General features: G+C 48.8%; 1 protein-coding gene across 9 annotated transcripts in view; it reads left to right on the forward strand.

Moving 5' to 3' along the window:
* Window positions 1-18458, forward strand: part of PMP22 (peripheral myelin protein 22) — a 28129-nt gene extending 9671 nt beyond the window's left edge. For all 9 annotated transcript variants that reach the window (XM_055576461.1, XM_055576468.1, XM_055576464.1 and 6 more), the window contains exons 4-5: window positions 10327-10467; window positions 17138-18458. In XM_055576461.1, coding sequence (XP_055432436.1) covers window positions 10327-10467; window positions 17138-17301 — 305 coding nt within the window. In that variant the 3' untranslated portion in view covers window positions 17302-18458. The remainder of the gene's footprint in view (window positions 1-10326; window positions 10468-17137) is intronic.
* The last annotated feature ends 719 nt before the right edge of the window (window positions 18459-19177 follow it).

Below are 19177 nucleotides of genomic sequence, written 5' to 3' on the forward strand. Positions count from 1 at the left end.
CCTTCGTCCTCCTCCACCCAGTCTCCCCCTTTGACAGTTTCCAGTATTTTAGTGGAGGCTGTCTCACCGTCCAGTGAGCTTCACACTCAGAGTCTGCCTGGATGTGTCTCCTCTCCCTTCTCAGAATCGTTCTGGTCCCACTGGTCACTCGTCATCCCCACCCACATTGCACCAGGGCCTCTGCAGCAGCCTGCTTACTCCTGATCTTTCTCTCTTCATTGTTCTTCATTTTGTACATCGAATCCAGGATGATATTTAAACATACAAACCTTGTCATATCACTCTCAATTTAAAACCTCTCAGAGGTCCCTTTGGTCTCCATCTTCAGATGAACATCTTTGCTAAGGTCCATACGTCTACCTGAATGATCTGCTCCTATTAAACCTCGCCCCATCTCTTCTCCCCTTCATCTTGGCATTTCAGCCTTCTCTAACTTCAGTGATCATGGACTGCCTGCCTGGACTGCCTGCCTCAGGATGCCCCCTCTCCTCCCTTCTCCCCTTTCTCCCTGGTCTCTTCCCTTCTCTCCTGTGCCCTTTCATGCAGGACTATTCACTGAACACCTGTCTTGCAGAAGATTCCACTGCAGACACTGAGGGTGCCAGTGGATGAGAGCTTCCATTTTACTGGGCAGATCAGTCAATAAATGTGGATAATCAGGAGGCAGTGATAGGAAGGATGAGGAGAATAAAGCAGGGTGATGTGTGGTGAGGGACTGGGGTGGGGAAGAAATGATCTCTTGAGGATGACCGGGAAGGAGTCAGCCACAGGGACATCAGGGGGCAGATTCCAGACAGTGGGACTTCCTGAGGACAAGGTCCCTGGGGCAAGAAGGAGCCTGGCAAAGCTGATGTACGGAGAACACAGGGGATGGAGAAGCAAGCCAGCCTGCAGGGTCTTCTAGATCCCAGGAAGGACTCTGGGGCATGTGGATGGGGTTCTAAGTATCATGGTTTAATTTATACCTGCTCTGTCTTGCATGCATTTCTCAGCTGTTCTATTCCAAGTTGGAGTAACAATCCTGTGCATTTATAAGGCAGAATATGTCAGAAATCTTACAAAGTAGAAATCCTATCTATTTCCAGCAGTAGCGACCTTATGGCTAGCAGTAGGTTGTGGGCAGCCTTAGACCAGTCCTTTGGATTGAAAGTCAGAAAACAATAAGTCTGGCCAGTTTCAGGAGCCCCTCCCTGACTTGAGCGCTCTGTGTCTCCTGTGATTGCCAGGTTTATCTTGTTTATCCGTTTGGTGGCATTGCCACTTTGGCAAGGACATCAGACCATTTCCTCATCTGTGGCTCAGCTTTTGGTCAACAGTTTTAAAAACATAGGAGGCCCTCTGCACTTAGGGCCTCATGTTTTGCAATTTAGCATCTTTGTGGCTTCCTGGGCTAACCCACAAGCTCTGCCCCAGCAGTGGCTCTGGATTCTACACGCCCTTGTGGGATGCGGAGGTCCCGGCGGGCAAGGGAGGTGCGGGGTGGGACGAGGCGTCCTGATGCTGATGTTTCAACCATTGGAGTCTCTCATCAGATGCCAGCACCTAGGAGTAAATTCAGAGGCTTGTGCAGACCTGTGTCTCACCATATGGTGCTGGATGCTCAGTCTTTGCTTTTTAAAAAATGTAAATTGCTTTCCTGAGATTTTACCAGTGTTGAGAAAGCATCCTTTGTAGTTCAGAAGCTGGGATTGGCCATGGGGCAGCTTGAGGGCATGGATGCTGTCTTTTGGTGCCCAAGAAAAGGATGCCTGGCAGGAAGCCTTCTGAGTATGTGCTCATCAGCACACACATAGACTCTGATGCTGGCAGGGGCTCGGGAGGTCATCAGACCCATCCCCCTGCCCCATGTCACTCACTTCAGACCCCTCTGCAATGTACCCATTATATGCTCATCCTACCAGTGACAGGGGACTCACTACCTTTCAAGAGACTCCCTTTCATTTCAAAGAGCTATCAGAGTGGTCCATTCATCCATTCTTTAACTAGACTGAGCATGTGCTAGGTACTGGACACTGTTCCAGAAACCGAGCCGATGGAGCTGAACAAGAAATACCAGTCCCTGCTCCAGAGGATGGAGCTCACAGTTACTCGGGGGAGATGGAGGAAAGACAATGAATGAGTCACTGCGGGCAGCGGACAGTGCTCTGCAGGAGACGGCCAGAGCGACGGATAGCAGGGCGCCACTAGGGAGGAAGCAGCTGGTCACAGAAGGCCTCTTCCTGCCAGAGTCACATGGGCGGAGGCTTAAAAGATGGGAGGGGCCAGCTGTATGAAGAACCACAGGAGGAACATTCCAGGAGGTACTGGAAAGGGCCAGCTCCTTCGGCAGGGAGGAGTCTGGTGTGTCCACCAGTGCTGGGCCAGCATGACTGAGTGCAAGGCTGCAGGCAGGAGGGGACAGGCTCTGATGCTGAAAAAGCCAGCCCGGACATACGGAAGGGTCTGAAGCAGAAGAGGGGTGTGATTTGATTTGTGTTTTGAAGACGCATTCTGGCTGATACATTGAGAAGGTACAGTGTCAGCAAAGCACTTGGATTTAGCAATCTGTGGCTCAGGGTAGACGTCTGGCATGGACATTCAGCTTTGGGGTCATCGGTGTCCGCAGGAGGGTATTTAATGTCTGGAGGGGAATTGATGAGAGGAGAGGTGGAAGGAGCAAGGGGTCCAGTGTGAGTCTTGTGACATCTGGTGGCTGATGGGGGCAGGAGGGAGCTGGCAGAAAGGTTGGGGAGGAGGGGCCCATGATGTAGAGGGAGTGAACTGCTGTGGGATACTGTCATTAAGAACTTACTTAGCTGTGGGACTTCCCTCGTGGTTCAGTGGTTAGGCCTCTGAGCTCCCATTGCAGGGAGCATGGGTTTGATCCCTGGTTAGGGAACTAAGATCCCACATGATGTATGGTACAGCAAATAAAAAAATAAAGCAACGTAGAAAAAAGAAAGAAATCACTCAGCTGAGGCCACATCAGTCCCCTAAATTTTCAGTGGTTTCTGGTTGTCTTCATTCATACCTGGAGGCTTGGACCTCATCCTCAAGGTGTCTAAATCCCTGTTCTGTCCCTGGAAGCTGTGGTTTTTTCTTCCGGGGTCTCCCCTTCTCCAGATGGTGCTTCCTCCTTGCAGTGACCTTCCTGCTGCTGGTGGCAGTTCTCTGCCCCCCATCCCCGCCTGTGTAACATGTTGTCTCTGGACTATGGGCATTGGCCTCCCGGTGCTGCTCAGCTGCTGGCTTGTGGTTGGCCTGGCAGGTAGATGCACAGAGAGGGGGATCTCTCTCCTGTGGCCACCCCATTCATTCTCCTCCCCACTAGGCTCTGTGGATGCCAAACCTAAAGAAAGGCTGAAGGATCATTTAACTCCTTAGAGTTCAAACATGCTTTTGAACTTCTTGGGCTTCCCTGGTGGCCCAGACAGTTGAGAATCTGCCTGCAATGCAGGAGACCCACGTTCAATCCCTGGGTCAGGAAGATGCTCTGGAGAAGGGAATGGCTACCCACTCCAGTATTCTTGCCTGGGAAATCCCATGGACAGTGGAAGGGTGGGCTACAGTCCATGGGGTCGCAAAGAGTTGGACACGACTGAGTGACTAACACTTTGAATTTCTCAGCAGCCCAGTGGATTGGCACCATGAGTCCCTGCTTTTCTGCATGGGGTCTGCCTCTCAAAAGCTGGTTACCTGGGGCAAGTGTCCTCATGGCTTAATAGGGTAACTGTGGAGGTGAGACCTGGGGTGGTTGCCCATCATGTCCCACGCATCCTGAGTCCTCTTCCCATTCAGGATATAATTGTGACATGGGGGGATCTTGAGTGGACACTGCCTTTGAGCTGGGCCTTGGAAACTGGGTAGAACTTCAGTAGGTGTGGGGAGAGAGGAGAGTGCATGGTTTACTGAGCTTGGTGAGCTAGTGGCTCTTAATTTCCATGATGCTTGGACAGAAGGTCTCTGATAGTTTGCATATGGAGAATGCCTTTTAAACCTAAAGATCCTGAACCCCTTCCTCCACCAGGCATCCCCTTTTCCTCTGTACATCCCTTACCTCCCCTGGGCAATTGAAATGTCTTTCTCTTCTCTTCCTTTCTGAAGTCACTGTCTGTGGCCAGACTCCACATGTTCAAGTGTTCTTGACAACACCAACACAAAGTGTTCTCTGATCAATCAATTTGGAAAATACTATTTCAAATCTACTCAGGCTATTCTTTTTAATGGTAAGACGTTTCGGAACCTTGAGTACCTTACTGTACGTTGCAGTGTCCAAGGAGGGACGTTAATATACTTGACCATGGAAGCCACTTACTTTATTTTTCTGTGTGTGTGTGTGTGTTAGATGGCTCAGTTGTATCTGATTCTTTGTGACCCCATGGACTGTAGCCCACCAGGTTCCTCTGTCCTTGGGATTTCCCAGGCAATAATACTGGAGTGGGTTTCCATTTCCTTCTTCAGGGGATCTTCCTGACCCAAGGATCAAACTCACATCTCCTGCATTGGCAGGTGGAGTCTTTACCACTGCACCACCTGGGAAGCCCTCCATTTTTCTGTTTAATCAACAATGTTTTGGGAAACAGCCTAACCTGACCCTCCTGTTACTAGAGTTTTCCAACCAGGGAATGGAGGAAGCCTGAAATAGCTGGACATTTTCAGTAACCTCGGAACCTCAATGACTGTATTATATTCCCTGTTCCAGTTTGAAGACTAGTGGGAATAAGACTGTTGGTGTCAAACCACACATATAAATTAGACTCTGGAACAAATTCCTCTGCCCATGAGGGAGCCTCTTGGTCAGGAGGGCAGTTAACCAAGTGACGGTGTCAGGTGCAGCCTGAGCGCCTGGAACATGAGTTCACTCATCATCAGCCAGAGGTTTAGCTGGAGTTGAGATGCCCCCCGGGATTAGCGTTGAAAGAGCCTCCCCATGGTCTCCCTCATCCTTGTGAGCTTCCGGCCGGGGTCTGTGGGCTGAAAGACCCCATGTGGCTTTCCCCTCTGGCTGCATCCTTGTGGGTCCCAGGGAAAGTGAAGCCGGGGCCCAATTTCAGAGCTCCCAGCTGGGTTGGATGGGAAGAAGCTGGAACCCTGGGCAGGGACCACTCGGTCCCTGCTCAGGCTCCTGCCAGTGGGCAAAGCAAACATACAGCAAAGTCCTCGTGGATAGGATGGAGGCTGCTCGCAAGTCAGCAGCCTCTGGAATGACATCCATCCCAAGAAGGAAGGAAAGTGGCAATTTGTGGGATGTCAGTGGGGAGGGTGCCAGCTAGTTCAATGGTAAAGAATCCGTCTGCCAATGCAGGAGACGTGGGTTTGATCCCTGGCTCAGGCAGATCCCCTGGAGAAGGAAATGGCAACTGGCTCCAGTATTCTTGCCTGGATAATCCCATGGACAGAGGAGCCTGGAGGGCTACAGTCTATGGGGTCTCAAAGAATCAGACACAACTGAGTGACCAAACAACAACAGCGGGAAGGGAGGTTAGCGGGTGTGTCAGCTGCTTTGCAAGACGGCCTGGCATTCTGGACAGGACGGCTCTCACTCCTCTAGTGGTGATTCACCCCAGTGGCTCCTTCCTCCTGGCTTGGCCTCCCCAGTTCATGCTCTGACCCATCTGCCACTGCCCTTCCTTTCACTCTTGATGGAGTCAGAGAGCTTTTGTGAATTGCCAGAGTGGGACTTGAGGTTGGCGGGGCAGGCGCTCGGGCATGCCTCTAGGCTGGGAGGAAAGGAGGCAGAAGGACGCAGAGGGGCCGGTGCATTGAAGAGCGTTGCAGCCTCCCTGAGCCCTTCACTCGCTGGCTCGTTGGCCCTGGGCTAAGAATACAGCTGAGGGGGCAGATGTATTTCCTTCATAGCTTAGCTGCTGTGGGGTAGGAATCTGACCTTTGGTCATTGGGCATCTGCAGCTTTCCCTTCTGTGGCGGGGAGGAGCGGGTTTCTGCTGGCCGCCATGGCCTAGCCCACGTCAGAAAGCTGTCAGCAACCCTATTACCTGACAGGCTCATCAGAAGAGCAGGTCTGCAAGGAATTCGGGGGTTTTTAATTCCCGGGCTCAGCACCAACGTTGGAGGTTAAAACGCTGTCACTGGGCATTCCACAAATAGTTGCCGGGCACTGAGCAAGGCCTGGAGAATGACCGTGGGTGCTGGTCATGGGCTCTGCCAATGACCTTGAACTTGCAATTTGAGAAAAAAGAGTATCACTGGCCTGGGGCTTGGGTAGAAGTTCAGATTTGCCACCTGGCATGTTGGCCTCACATTAATTTGACTTTGTATAAAACAGGACTGCAGTGGACAGCATTTTCCTCTGCATCCAGGTCTTTCCACTCTAATCACTGTTTTCTGTACATTGGATGTATTTGGCTATAGTAGAGGTTGGCATCTGATGCAAAGAGCCGACTCACTGGAAAGGACCCTGATGCTGGGAAAGACTGAAGGCAGAAAGAGAAGAGGGTGGCAGAGCGTGAGATGGTTGGATGGCATCACTGACTCAATGGATATGAATTTGAGCAAACTCCGGGAAACAGTGAAGAATAGGGAAGCTTGGTGTGCTGCAGTCTATGGGGGTCACAAAGTTGGATATGACTTAGTAGCTGAACAGCAGCAACAGAGGTTGGCAAGCAATGGCCTGCAGATCCAGTTGGGTCCACTGCCTGATTGTGTAGATAAGGTTTTGTTAAGGTGAACAGGCCACACCCACTCATTTACATATCGAATGAGGCTGATTTTGTGCTAAGATGGCAAATTTCAGCAGTTGCCATGGAAACCATATGACCTGAGAAGCCTAAACTATTTATAGTTTGACCCTTCACAGATAATTTGCCAACCTCTGTGCTGAAGCTCTCATAAGAACTGGTATCAGAATTGTATTGAAATGGGCTCTGCTCTCAAACAGCATTCTGGTTGGCACCCTATAATGGCTTATGTGGACACAGTTGTCCACCTTATTCCTTGGTGTGGCCCAGATAAAGATACCCTAAGGACCCCCTCCCCACCCTCCACCAAAGTCTACAGCTACTAATTTACTCTGCCCCTGAGCTCAGCCTTTTAATGGGGTTATTTGTATTGTACAGAGCTTTTATATCAACATTCTTATTTGAACATTACACAGTCCTCTGAGGTAGCTGGTCCCTCTTGTTAGCCAGTTAAGCAGGGGGTACCCAGGCCTGTTTTGATGGAGCACATGACCTGGCCTGGCTGGGGCCACAGCCTGTAGGTTTAAGGTACATACTGTCAGTAGCATTCCTTGCTGAAGAAAGCTTTACTTCTCATCTTGATTTCTTTATCCAAGGAATTATCTGGAATAGTCTTTTAACATTTCCGAATTTATTTTGGCTGGTTTGTTTCCTTTGAGATTTACTGAGGTTTTTTTGTTGTTGCCTACTGCATAATTGGTAAGACTATCCCATATGTGTTTGAAAATTTTATCGTCATCACTATAGAGACATAAAATAATGTATATCTTATCATATTTTTGATCTACTTGATTTACCTGTTCTGAGAGAGGTATGCTGAAGTCTCCCACTGTGCTTGTAGCTGTATCCGTTTCATCTTATACTTCAGTCATTTGTTGCTTTATATTTTTTCCAGGTCACACTGTGCACAGAGGTTTATGACTTTTGTTTCTTTATGATAAACTGGAAATATCATGAAATATCCTATGAAATATCCCTTTTTGGCCATCTTCATCTTTTTCAGTTTGAATTCCAGTTGTCTGATGCTATTATTACTATATCTTTTTGTTAATATTTGCCTGGTGCCTCTTTTAAAAAACGTTTTAACTTTTAACTCTTGTTGGTTTTAGGTATCTCTCTCGTATCAGACTCTAGATAGGAATTACATAATTCAAGATGGAATTCTACATCTTATAATGATTTCCATTACTGTGATTGATAATATAGTTGAATTTATCCTACTTTCATCATGTATGTGTTATTGTGCTTCAGGTTGAAAACTTTCTTCTTCAACTTTGTATTCCCAGAGCTCAAAACAGTAGATTTTTAGCCAAGGCCTGCTGAATAAAAACTTCCTTGATTCCTTAATTCTGGTTTGATTAGAGAGCTAACTTATGGAAAATTAACTCAGTTGTAATTAGGTTGGCATTAAAATTCAAGTTCCTGGTAAAAGAAGTTTTGAGAAGAATTTAGTGACATTATTAAATTTAAGAGACTTTTCCTATTGATGTAGTTTTCACTTGTATGATTTTGAGTTTTCTCTAAATGTGAGGCCTGGCAGAAGTTTCTGTTATTAATGAGAGTGGGGGTAGAGACGAAGGAAAAGATCTCAGAATTGGATAAAGAAATCTAGGATGTTACCTGCACCAACCGTGCTCCTTCTAAGGGTGTGCCTTGAAGGACATTCCTCATGATCTCTGTTTTAGTTCTATATTTAGTTCTAGATTTATTTTTGTGGCTCAGATTTCTTTATGTTGCCAGCTTCACTTACCAGACTGCTGGATAATTGCTTTATTCAAAACATAGAGTCTTCCCTGGTGGTCCAGTGGCTAAGACTCCATGCTCCCAATGCGGGATGCCTGGATTTGATCCTTGGACAGGGAACGAGATCCCACATACTGCAACTGAAGATCCCAGTGGAGCCAAATAAATAAATAAAAATAAATATTAAAAAGATAATATTATGGCGGCAGTAGCTTTGTTGCAGACTGCTTCTCCAGAAGAACCACTGCACTGGGTGTGAGTGAGTGAGTGAGTGATAGTCTCTCAGAGTGAAGGTCACTCAGTCATGTCCAACTCTTTGTGACCCCATGGACTGTAGCCCATCAGGCTCCTCTATCCATGGAATTCTCCAGGCAAGGATACTGGAGTCGGTTGCCATTTCCTTCTCCTACTACACTGGGTAGAGTGGTTCAATGAGAGATATGAAAATGAAGTCAGGATGGCTCATAGCCCATTAGATATCTTTTTCTAACCTTAATTGACAAAGAAATTGCAAAGATTAAAAAAAGCATATGGTCCATCAAGGGAGAAAGATCACCAGACTAGAACAAGGGCCTCCTAACCTTGGCCATGCCAATGGTGCTCAGTCGAACATCTCTGGAAATCTCTCTCAGTTCAAAGGGCCTGGGTTAGCTGATCCCACAGGCTTCTTCCAACTCTAAAATGCTTCCAGAAGATTCTTCCAATCTTCCATGAAACTCTAGTCACAGTTGACCTAATCAGCATCCTTAAAATTCTTTCATGAACTACTTGCAACTCAAACCAGGGTCATCTTAGTGAGGTATTGATGTAAGCCATCCAGATTTCACAGTTTTTTCTACCGTGCTAAGCATAGGCATGTATTTTTCTAAGCCAATGCACATGAGTCTGTTCCTGACTGTAGAGGAGCAGACCCTGGGTCTTCTCTGATCTTCCTTGTTTAGAGCAGCACCCACCCCCAGGATTCTTTGGCACTTGGAAGGAGGGATGCAGGAAGGAAGGATGACAAGGCCCCTGGAGGTCTCCAGAGGGAACCTGGTGGGTTCCTGTCTCTGATGCCAAACCCAGGTTTTTGCCTCTTGTCGGTTCCTTCTGGAATTGACATTCACTTGTAGTAGATGGTGCACTACAGAGTTCTCTTCCTTGCCTGAATTTCAGTTGGACGCTTGGAGATTTGATCTAAGGCTGGTGGTTCAGCTAAGATAAGGAATTGTCATCTGTGTTCCTATCTCATGACCAGACTGAGCGCTGACTGCTCTGAGATGAGCTGGGAACAGACACAGTGTGGCTGAGCGAGTGGTTCATAGCTAAATAAAGCATGCTCTTCCCATCAGCATCTTCTTCCAACGTTCTGCAAAATTAGTCTTGGCTCCAACATAATTTTCTTCCTCCCAGCCATCCCCAGGATCTCTCTGACTCCTTGGGGGATGCTGACATTTTGAATGGTGGTTTGGAACTATTCTCAGAATCCAGGGGTTCCAAGAAGCCCTTCAAACCCCCTGAGGACAGAGAGAGAGAGGAGGCAGAGGGCAGGGTTCAGAGCCCCTTGAACACATGCATATCTGTGTAAGTAACTCATTTGGCTAAAGGACTGGAAGGAAATTTAATATATTTTAACTTGATTTTAGCTCCTTGTGGTGGGACTGAGTATTTTCTTACAGCCTTTTCTTAAAATGTCTACAATTAAACATATATTAATACCTCTTTTTTTTTCCTCCAAAAGAAAGCATGAAATCAAGAATGACTTTTAAGAGTGGGAAAGTGAAGAGCCTGAGTTTCATTCAGAAGAGGGCTGCTGCTCCAGGGGGTGGGTGTGGCTTTCTGCTGCCCAGGCCACGCCCCCTGGCAGAGCCCCGCCCCTCTGGCTGGCCCGTGCCGCCTTTTCCTAACCCCGTGTCTCCTCCTCTAGAATGGCTACAGTCTGTCCAGGCCACCATGATCCTGTCCATCATCTTCAGCGTTTTGTCTCTGTTCCTGTTCTTCTGCCAGCTCTTCACCCTCACCAAGGGCGGCCGGTTCTACATCACTGGGGTCTTCCAGATCCTCGCTGGTAAGTTGGAGAGGACCAAGTCCCCGTGGGGGCTAGGGTCCCCCAGACTGCATGCAGGATGGCCAGCCAGGTGGGCGTGGCTCCAGAATAACTGACGTGCGTGAGTCTTCCCCCGGATGGATTTCATACAGCACAGGGGTGTGTGTGGGTGTGAATCTGGAAACTCTCCATGGAAAGGGGTACATGGGGAATAGGACTTGGGGGCTCTGGAAGGAGGGTCCCTAACCGTTGGACGGAGCTACAGTCCAGGATGCATCCTCGGAGGTAAATGTTGAAAGTGTCCATAGAGCAGAGGCCAGTCTGGAGGCTGGATTTCTGTAGCTAACATTGTGTGCCCTGGGAAGCACCCCTGCTCCAGTGTGGAGATGGCCCCTATGTACTGCCCAGATTGCTCTAGGGTACGTGTCTCCCTCTCTAAGCAGTGGTGGAGCCACCTGCCAAATCTTTCTCTCCTTTACTCCAGTCCCTGGGGTCCACTGGGCTCCTGTTTACCAGCATCTTCCTTTTGTGTAACATGTAATGCATGGTCAGTTCCAGACATGGGGCCATGACACCAAGGTCTTCTCTGCCCCCTCCTGAACTGCCTCGAGCAACTCCCTTCGCACAGGTTATTCACACGGTCTGTGTGCAGAGTCCTAGACGTGACGCCTTCCTGCTCTTGTCTCTGGATACTGGCCCTTGTCTCACTTTGTTGCCTCTTATCCTTCTGTCCATCGATGACCAGCTGACTGAGTCCTCAGGGCACCAGAGAGACATAGGAGGTGGATGTGGTGGATTCTGTAGTCCAGGATAATAACCCACAAACCCCGTATGTGCTGGAGTACATCTGGGGACTGTAAAGTATTCTCAATTCTGACCCCTGATTGGGCAGTGGGTAGCATCTCTTGTTTAGTTGCTGGATCACAAGCAGTCATTGGAGGGTTGAAAACAGCCCACGTGTCCTAGATGGATGGATGGACGGACAGGCAGATCTCATGGCTTATGCAGGGCTGTATGACAAGACACAGCCTCAAGTTGGACGTCAACGACCCTTTTCTAGAAGACAGAGAGTTACCTTTCCCTGGAAAAAGGAAGTAAACTAGAAAACCGTTTCTCCTCAAATCCCTAAATGCAGCAGGTCAATGTGCACAGTTTGGAATTTCAAAGTCAAATAGAGCTTGGCTAGTTGCCCAGGTTTCATTGTACCAGCTAAGCTTCTCGGGTGTTTCCAGCTTTATTAAAGTACTAATTCCGCCGTGAGAAATCATCTCTGGGGATGTTAGGAGCAGAGACCATCAGTCACCCCATTTCTAAAAGTAACAGAGAACTAGGATGTATTCTGGGATTTCTTCTTTGGGTCCCTATTTACCGTTGGATATCAGAGGTGATCATCTCCTTTGTATCAATGACTGTGTCCTCAAGAAAAAGGGACACAGACGTAGGAAGCAGAAGTTTCATAAAATACTTATATTTGCTCTGTACACTCTTGTTATGTTACTGATAAATAAGCTGAGACTAGGAGAGGCTACATGAAAGCGCAGCTCATGCAAGCACACTGGGATGTCCCCACTTCCTCCCATCCCACGTGGAATGAATATATTTAGAGATTCAGAATCCACTCCAGTTTTCAATGAACACAAGATCCAAGGCGGAAGCTACTTTTTATGTGATCTTTCATTGAACCTGATTGACCATGGAAGATGAATTCAAATCTACATCCTTTTTGATCCCCAAGGTCCCAAACATCTGTGATGAATGAGTCTATGTGTCAGAACTGATGAGTAGTCAGACTGAAAACGGAGTGAACTTATTACTGTTGAAGGGGCATCTCAAGGCAGGGAGGATGTTATTTTTTTTCCTCTGACATATTTTAGCTTAAAATTCTCTAACAGTGTCTTTTTAGCAAGGTCATTTTCAGTCAAAACTGGAGTCCAGAGATGAGTACTTCCTTGCAGCCTGAACATTCTTAGGCATTGAATGTTTCTAATATAAAGTTTATTTACTGATTCCTACTTGTTTCACCATTTGGATTCTTCTCCGAACTCAGTCCAAGCTGTTTGGTACTCTGCCACAAAAACCTCTGAATTTAGAAGCACTTGATTTGTTCTTGCATTATCCCTTCCAGATCTAGCTTCTTATCGCTCATGAGACTTCATTTTCGGTTATTGGTTTGTCAGCTTAGCGTCTATCTGTGAATAGGAAGTTACTGAATTAGAAATGTTGATCCAGAATAGCAGGTGTACTCGATACGTCTAAGAGTGTTCCGTGCTTGTTCCCTCTGGGCAAAAGAACCCGAGAGCTGGTCTAAGAAACCTCAGCTCTCTAGAATGTTGCATTTGAACTTGCTGAAGCATCTTTCCACTCTAGTTGGGATCTAAGACAGTGGGGACTTCCCTTAGAGATTTCGTAACTTTTAGCATCTGACAACCCTGCTCTTGTGTGTTTCTCATCTCATGATCTAAAGGATCCAGTAACTAGGGAGATTGCAGACAGTGACTACAGTCATGCAATTAAAGGATGCTTGCTCATTGGAAGGAAAGCTATGACAAACCTAGACAGCATATTAAAAGGCAAAGACATCACTTTGCTAACAAAGGTCCATCTAGTCAAAGCAATGGCTTTTCCAGTAGTCATGTATGGATGTGAGAGTTGGACAATAAAGAAGGCTGAGCGCCAAAGAATTGATGCTCCTGAACTATGATGCTGGTGAAGACTCTTGAGAGTCCCTTGGACTACAAGGAGACCAAACCAGTCAATCCTAAAGGAAATCAACCCTGAATATTCATTGGAGGGACTGATGCTGAAGCTGAAGCCCCAATACTTTGGCCACCTGATACAAAGAGCCAACTCATTGGAAAAGACCCTGATGCTGGGAAAGATTGAAGGCAAAAGGAGAAGACGGTGGCAGAAAATGAGATGGTTGGATGATATCACCAACTGAACGGACATGAATTTGAGCAAACTCCAGGAGACAGTGAAGAACAGAGGAGCCTGGCATGCAGCAGTCCATGGGATTGCGAAGAATTGGACACGACTGGGTGACTGAACAACAACAGCAACAAACTAGGGAGACAGTTCGGGGAGGGTTGTTGGTGACAAAGGCTGGTGATAGCCCGAGAAATTACCCCTAAATATCAAGGAGCAAATCAGAAAGCAAAAACAGCCAAGCAGTAAACAAAAAGAAGAGTAGAACAGAGTAAGGAAGGGAGGAAAGAAGGAAGTAGGTCCACAGTTGCGGGGTGCAGTCCACAGGCAGGTCGGCCACCGCAGGCAAGGTCCGCTCAGGGCTGGGCAGATGCTTCTTCAAATACTGCAACCTGTTGGGTGGAAGCCCCCAGAATCCGCTGAGCATCCCCGGGGCTGTTGCAGCTGGAGGGCCTGGCTATGTGGACTCCAGACACACACCTGAGCGTGCAGGGAAGGCAGGTGAAAGGTTGTGTGGAGCTCTTTCACTGACTACAGACCTGGGAGCTGTCTCTGCCTGGCGCTGCCTGTCTTGCTGCATCATCCCTTCTCCACATGTAATAAGCTGAGAATCTCACCTGTAAGAACTATCTTTCCTTGATTACATATTTCTCAGTTTGGCTGTTTCCTGAAGACGTTTCTAGAGGCACCCCGTCATCCTCTTTGGTGCTTCTCAATCTTAGCTGCACATCAGAATCCCATTTTTTTTTAAAGGGGATGCTTTTAAAAAGGGCTTTCCAGGGGGCTCAATGATAAAGAGTCCGCCTGCCAATGCAGGAGACGTGGATTTGATCCCGAGGTTGGGAAGATCCCCTGGAGGAGGAAATGGCAGCCCATTCCAGTATTCTTGCCTGGAGAATCCCACGGGCAGGGGTGTCTGGCAGACTATAGTCCAAGGGGTCGCAAGGAGTCGGACACAACTTAGCTACTGAACAGCAACAAAAGGGCATTTAGAATAAAAACCTGGGGGAGGAATAAAAACCCAGTGCCCTTTCTGTTCTGAGTGGTTCAAAGTCGATTTAAGTCGGAGACCACGTTTAGAAACGCTGGTTCTGGGTGACTCATCCCAGCTGTCACCCTGGCCGGGCCAAGATGAGCATCTTGTAAGGCTGGGGGGTGATGTGTGAGGCTGCAGGGGTCACTCGGAGGCTGAGAGTGGAAGGAGGGACAGCGGCTTACCTATTCCACGGGAACCTTCATAAATGCATCCCCATCTACTGGTGGCTGAGAACGCGAGCCACAGTCCCCTTACGGGGGGAGGTGTTTGACTTTTCGGGATTCCTGTATGACACTGCCTGCTCTGTATTCCAGGGCACGACTGTTGCTTTGCACACAGACAGCCTCGTAATGATATATTCCCTAAAACATCAGTCTCCCGACAACAATAATTATCAAGTAGTGTCTCTTCTCGTTGGTTTGTAAGTGTACAAGCTTATGGCTTCTTGAAGCTAAGCACAAATTCCTTTACTTCTGAGATTCTCCCAGGGCGAATGTCACACAATTAAGCCATCGACTCAGTCACTGCACTTGTGCGTGCTGTTTCTCTTGCTCCCCCAGGTCACAGATGGAGGGTTCTCCCTTTGCTGTTTTTTGTTTGCTGGGGAATTCTGGGCCCAGCTGGTCCGCACAGGTGTCATGGCATTTCTCCATGCTGGGTGGACATGGGTCCCATCCGGAAGCCCTGCCAAGAGGCTGGGCACCATCCTACCCTTCAGATGCTCTGTTTAAACCTCCCTCTCCCTTGGTCAGGCCTCCCCTTTGAGAGCTCTGCCCTCATTAGGTAGGTCAGACAATGAATTAGCACACTTGAGGTGAGCCATGGACCTCGAGGCAAATACAGCGTGTTTCCAGCAGGTCAACACTGCACTTCCCCCCATGACAGTCCACCACCTATGACATCCCCATGGACACAGATGTCTTTGCGTCTCCCAGGCTTTCAGGAGGTGGAAGGTCCTGGAGCTGACCCCCTGGGGGTCTCAGGCCTGCTGTGTGGCTCCCTCAAGGTGGGGGGGGGCAATGCAGTGGGAGTCTCCTCTCTCGGACTTGCAGAAGGACAGTCTTATTGGGGTGCTGAACGTGACACATTCCCACCTCTGCACTTTGTTCAGACAGAGCCACAGTGTCCAGTGAAATAGCCCAAATAGCAGTGAGGTTAGATGTAGGTGGTCCAGCCTGGGGGGCCCTGGACCCACAGGCATCCCACATGCTTGCTGGACTCATAATAGAGTCACTTAGAGCCTGTCAAAGCCCCTGTGTTCAGGAGGGGACAGAGTGGCCTTTGTGCTGCTGGAGCTGGGGTGCTGACCTCACTGGACCCCTCCCCGCAGGGATGCTGACTGTCCCTGTGGGCAGGGACCGTCACGCTGGAACTTGCCTGCTGTGTGAGGTCCCAGGTGGAGGTTTTTCTTGTCCCTCCCACCCCAAAGGCTGCATGGTCAATAAAGCAGGGGTGGGCCGACCAGCCTGCCCATCTGAGACCTTCTTACCTTCGTCTGGGCTGCAGACCAACCTTGGGGGACCACGGGTAGCTGAAAGGGACCAAGCGCCATGAAGCTTGTCCATGATGGCCTTCTCTCTTGGCTGTGTCCTTCCTCCTGTGTTCTTCCCCCACCACCCTGTTCCCCTCCATGTGTTCCTCTGTCTGCCTAGCAGTGCCCACGGGCGTTGTTGCTCTGTCTCTGATGTATTGATCCTGCCATGGGGGTCAGCACAGCCTTCTGCCCTGTGCTTGGCGTGAGTGCCACTCAAATAATGATAAAGTGTCGCTTTCCGTGGTTTCAGAGACCGCTACCACCCATCTATGGAACGCTTCACAGCTTCCAGGGGCTCCACAGCCAGCCATCCTTGCAAAGAGATGGACGGGCTTCTCTTGATACCTGAATTCTCACTGGTGCCCTCGTGTTGACTGGCCATGGGTGACAGTTAAGGGAGATGAAGCAGGAGAGAGGCTGAGGGGCCCGTGACCTGGGTCAGGTGGACTGGACACAGAGAGAGACTGTTTGCTGGTTCCTGTACCTTCCCCTTCCTCCTCACAGTTCTTGGTCTGGTGGCAGATTCCTGCTTGAGATGGACTTGCCTTCTCTCCCTGCAGCCTACATCCTTCTCCCTAAGAAAGAGAGAAGGGTGCCCTGGTGTGTGTGTGTGTGTGTGTGGTGTGTGTGTGTGGTGTGGTGTGGGGTGTGTGTGTGTATGTGTGGTGTGTGTGTGTGTGTGTGTGTGTGTGTGTGTGTGTGTGTGGTGTATGTGTCTCTGTGTGTGGTGTGTGTCTGTGTGTGTGGTGTGTTGGTGTGTGGTGTGTGTGTGTGTGTGTGGTGTGTGTGTGGTGTGTGTGTGTGTGTGTGTGGTGTATGTGTGTGGTGTGTGTGTGGTGTGTGTCTGTGTGTGTGTGGTGTGTGTCTGTGTGTGTGGTGTGTGTGTGTGGTGTATGTGTGTGGTGTGTGTCTGTGTGTGGTGTGTGTGTGTGGTGTATGTGTGTGGTGTGTGTGTGTGTCTGTGTGTGTGTGGTGTGTGTGTGTGTGTGTGTGTGTGTGTGGTGTGTGTCTGTGTGTGTGTGTGTGGTATGTATATATGTGTGTGTGTGCAAGTGTGAGGTGAGCTGGAGTTTGGGGGAAGAGAAGAGTGGGTGGGGGAGGTGCCCAGGGTCTTGGGGAGTCTGGGTTGGGGGTGGTGCAGGGTCCCTGCCCCGTGGTGACCCCTCCCACTCCCAACTGGTCCCTCTCCTTCCCAGGTCTGTGCGTGATGAGCGCGGCGTCCATCTACACGGTCCGGCACCCGGAATGGCATTTCAACTCGGACGGCTCCTATGGCTTCGCCTACATCCTGGCCTGGGTGGCCTTCCCCCTGGCACTTCTCAGCGGTGTCATCTATGTGATCTTGCGGAAGCGTGAATGAGGCCCGGGGATGGGACGGCCGAGGCTCTGAGCTCACGTGGGGAGGGAGGAAGCAAACCAGAAGCCAGGAAAACAAACAAAAAAAACCAAGCTAGCCAAAAAACCCAAACTCAAACCAAACCAAACAGAAAGCAGCGCGGGGGGTGGGGGGGTGGTTAGTGTTGATTGAAGATGTATATAATATCGACGGTTTATAAAACCTATTTATAACACTTTTTACATATATGTACATAGTATTGTTTGCTTTACGTGTTGACCATCAGCCTTGGGTTGAACCTTAAAGTAGCTAAGGAACTTGACATCCTAACCATATAATCAAGCTCAGTTTTTTTTTTTTTTTTCGTTTTTCTTTGTTTGTTTTGCCCAGAAAGAAAGAAAGCTCATCACGCCCCTTCCCCTTCATCTGAAAAAGTTACCTCCCTCCCACTCCACCTCATTTAGAAAACCAAAGTGTGGGTAGAAACCCTCAATGGCCCAAAGCCTTTAACTGTGGGTGACCCGCCGTGTGTCACAGACACGCGCTGCCCACGCCTCTGTGTGCAGCCTTACCTGCACTCAACAAAGCCCCCAAACTGGAGCCCTCGGAGAATCGCGGCTTGTGGCTTTGGAGTCCTTGCCCTGGAGAGGACGCGGTGTCCCAGTCGCGCGTCTAGCTTAGAAATCGGTGACAACAAACCTACGAAGTGGTGCTATGTATTTACCATTCCTTACGATCACTAATCATCTAAACGCCTCACTGGAAATTCAATTAACAATTTTACAACATAAAGCTGAATGGAGACCTGAATAATTCTGTGTAATATACATGGTTTATAACCGCTTTTGTACCTGGCTAGGCTGCTGTTATTACTATAATACGTAACAATGCACCGCCTTTATCACTCCCACATTTCCTTATGGTCGGAGCATCCGGACAAGCTTCTAGACCCCCTGGGACGGTGGGATCCCAGGATATGGCGGAGTCTAGACTGTCCTCTGCCTCCAAGGACTGTCTGGCAATGACTCGTACTGGCCACCAACTGTAGATGTATATACGGGGCCCTTCTGATGCCAAGACTCCAGACCTTGTTTTTTCCCTCTTTTTTTTGCTTTGCTTTTTCTGATTTTATACCAACTGTGTGGACTAAGATGCATTAAAATAAACATCAGAGTAACTCACTGAGCTCTCATGGGTTTTTGTGGGTGAGGGTGTGAGGTGTATGTTGGAGCAGATGGAAGAGGGTTGTGAAGCTGCTGTTGGGTAGATAATCTGGGTTGTAATTTGGTGCTAAGGAACCAGAATCTTCACCTTTGTCCAGGCTCCCAGGGGCATCTTAAACCTTCTAGAAGCCTGTGCAAACATCTGCTAGCTGGAAAGGCTAGCCCTTGTGGCTGAAACAGACCCTACAAGTGGGCTGGAGGGACTCAAGTGTTATTTAGCTGAACCATCTTTCTCCTGTTCTGGTCTCTGATGACCCACATGGGGTCTGGAGCACCGCACACACTCACGTAATGTATGAGATGTTGGCATGAGCAGTGCCGGTCCCTAACCTTTGGGGGGGCAGGTGTGATCTGGTGGATTGTCAGTGGATCATCTGCATGATGATGATCTGAGGCCAGACTTTCAGGTCAGACGTTAGTCAGAACCAACTCCTCCCCATGCCGTCCCCAGGGAGCCGGGTCACTGTGCCGTCAGCTCCAGGGTCCCAAGCTATGTCTCACTCTCACATTTTCTTTTACTCAATACGTTGAGATAACGATGACCTTGCTATTCTTCAGCATTATCCAGCACATATATTGATGGACATACTTCTTGATCTCCAAGGTGACATTTTAGTGAGAGGCACAGCAGAGAATTAACTATGTTACAATGTTGTTGTTGTTCAGTGGCTCAGATG

The sequence above is a fragment of the Bubalus kerabau genome, chromosome 4 (assembly GCF_029407905.1).
Source record: "Bubalus kerabau isolate K-KA32 ecotype Philippines breed swamp buffalo chromosome 4, PCC_UOA_SB_1v2, whole genome shotgun sequence".
Taxonomy (NCBI): domain Eukaryota; kingdom Metazoa; phylum Chordata; class Mammalia; order Artiodactyla; family Bovidae; genus Bubalus; species Bubalus kerabau.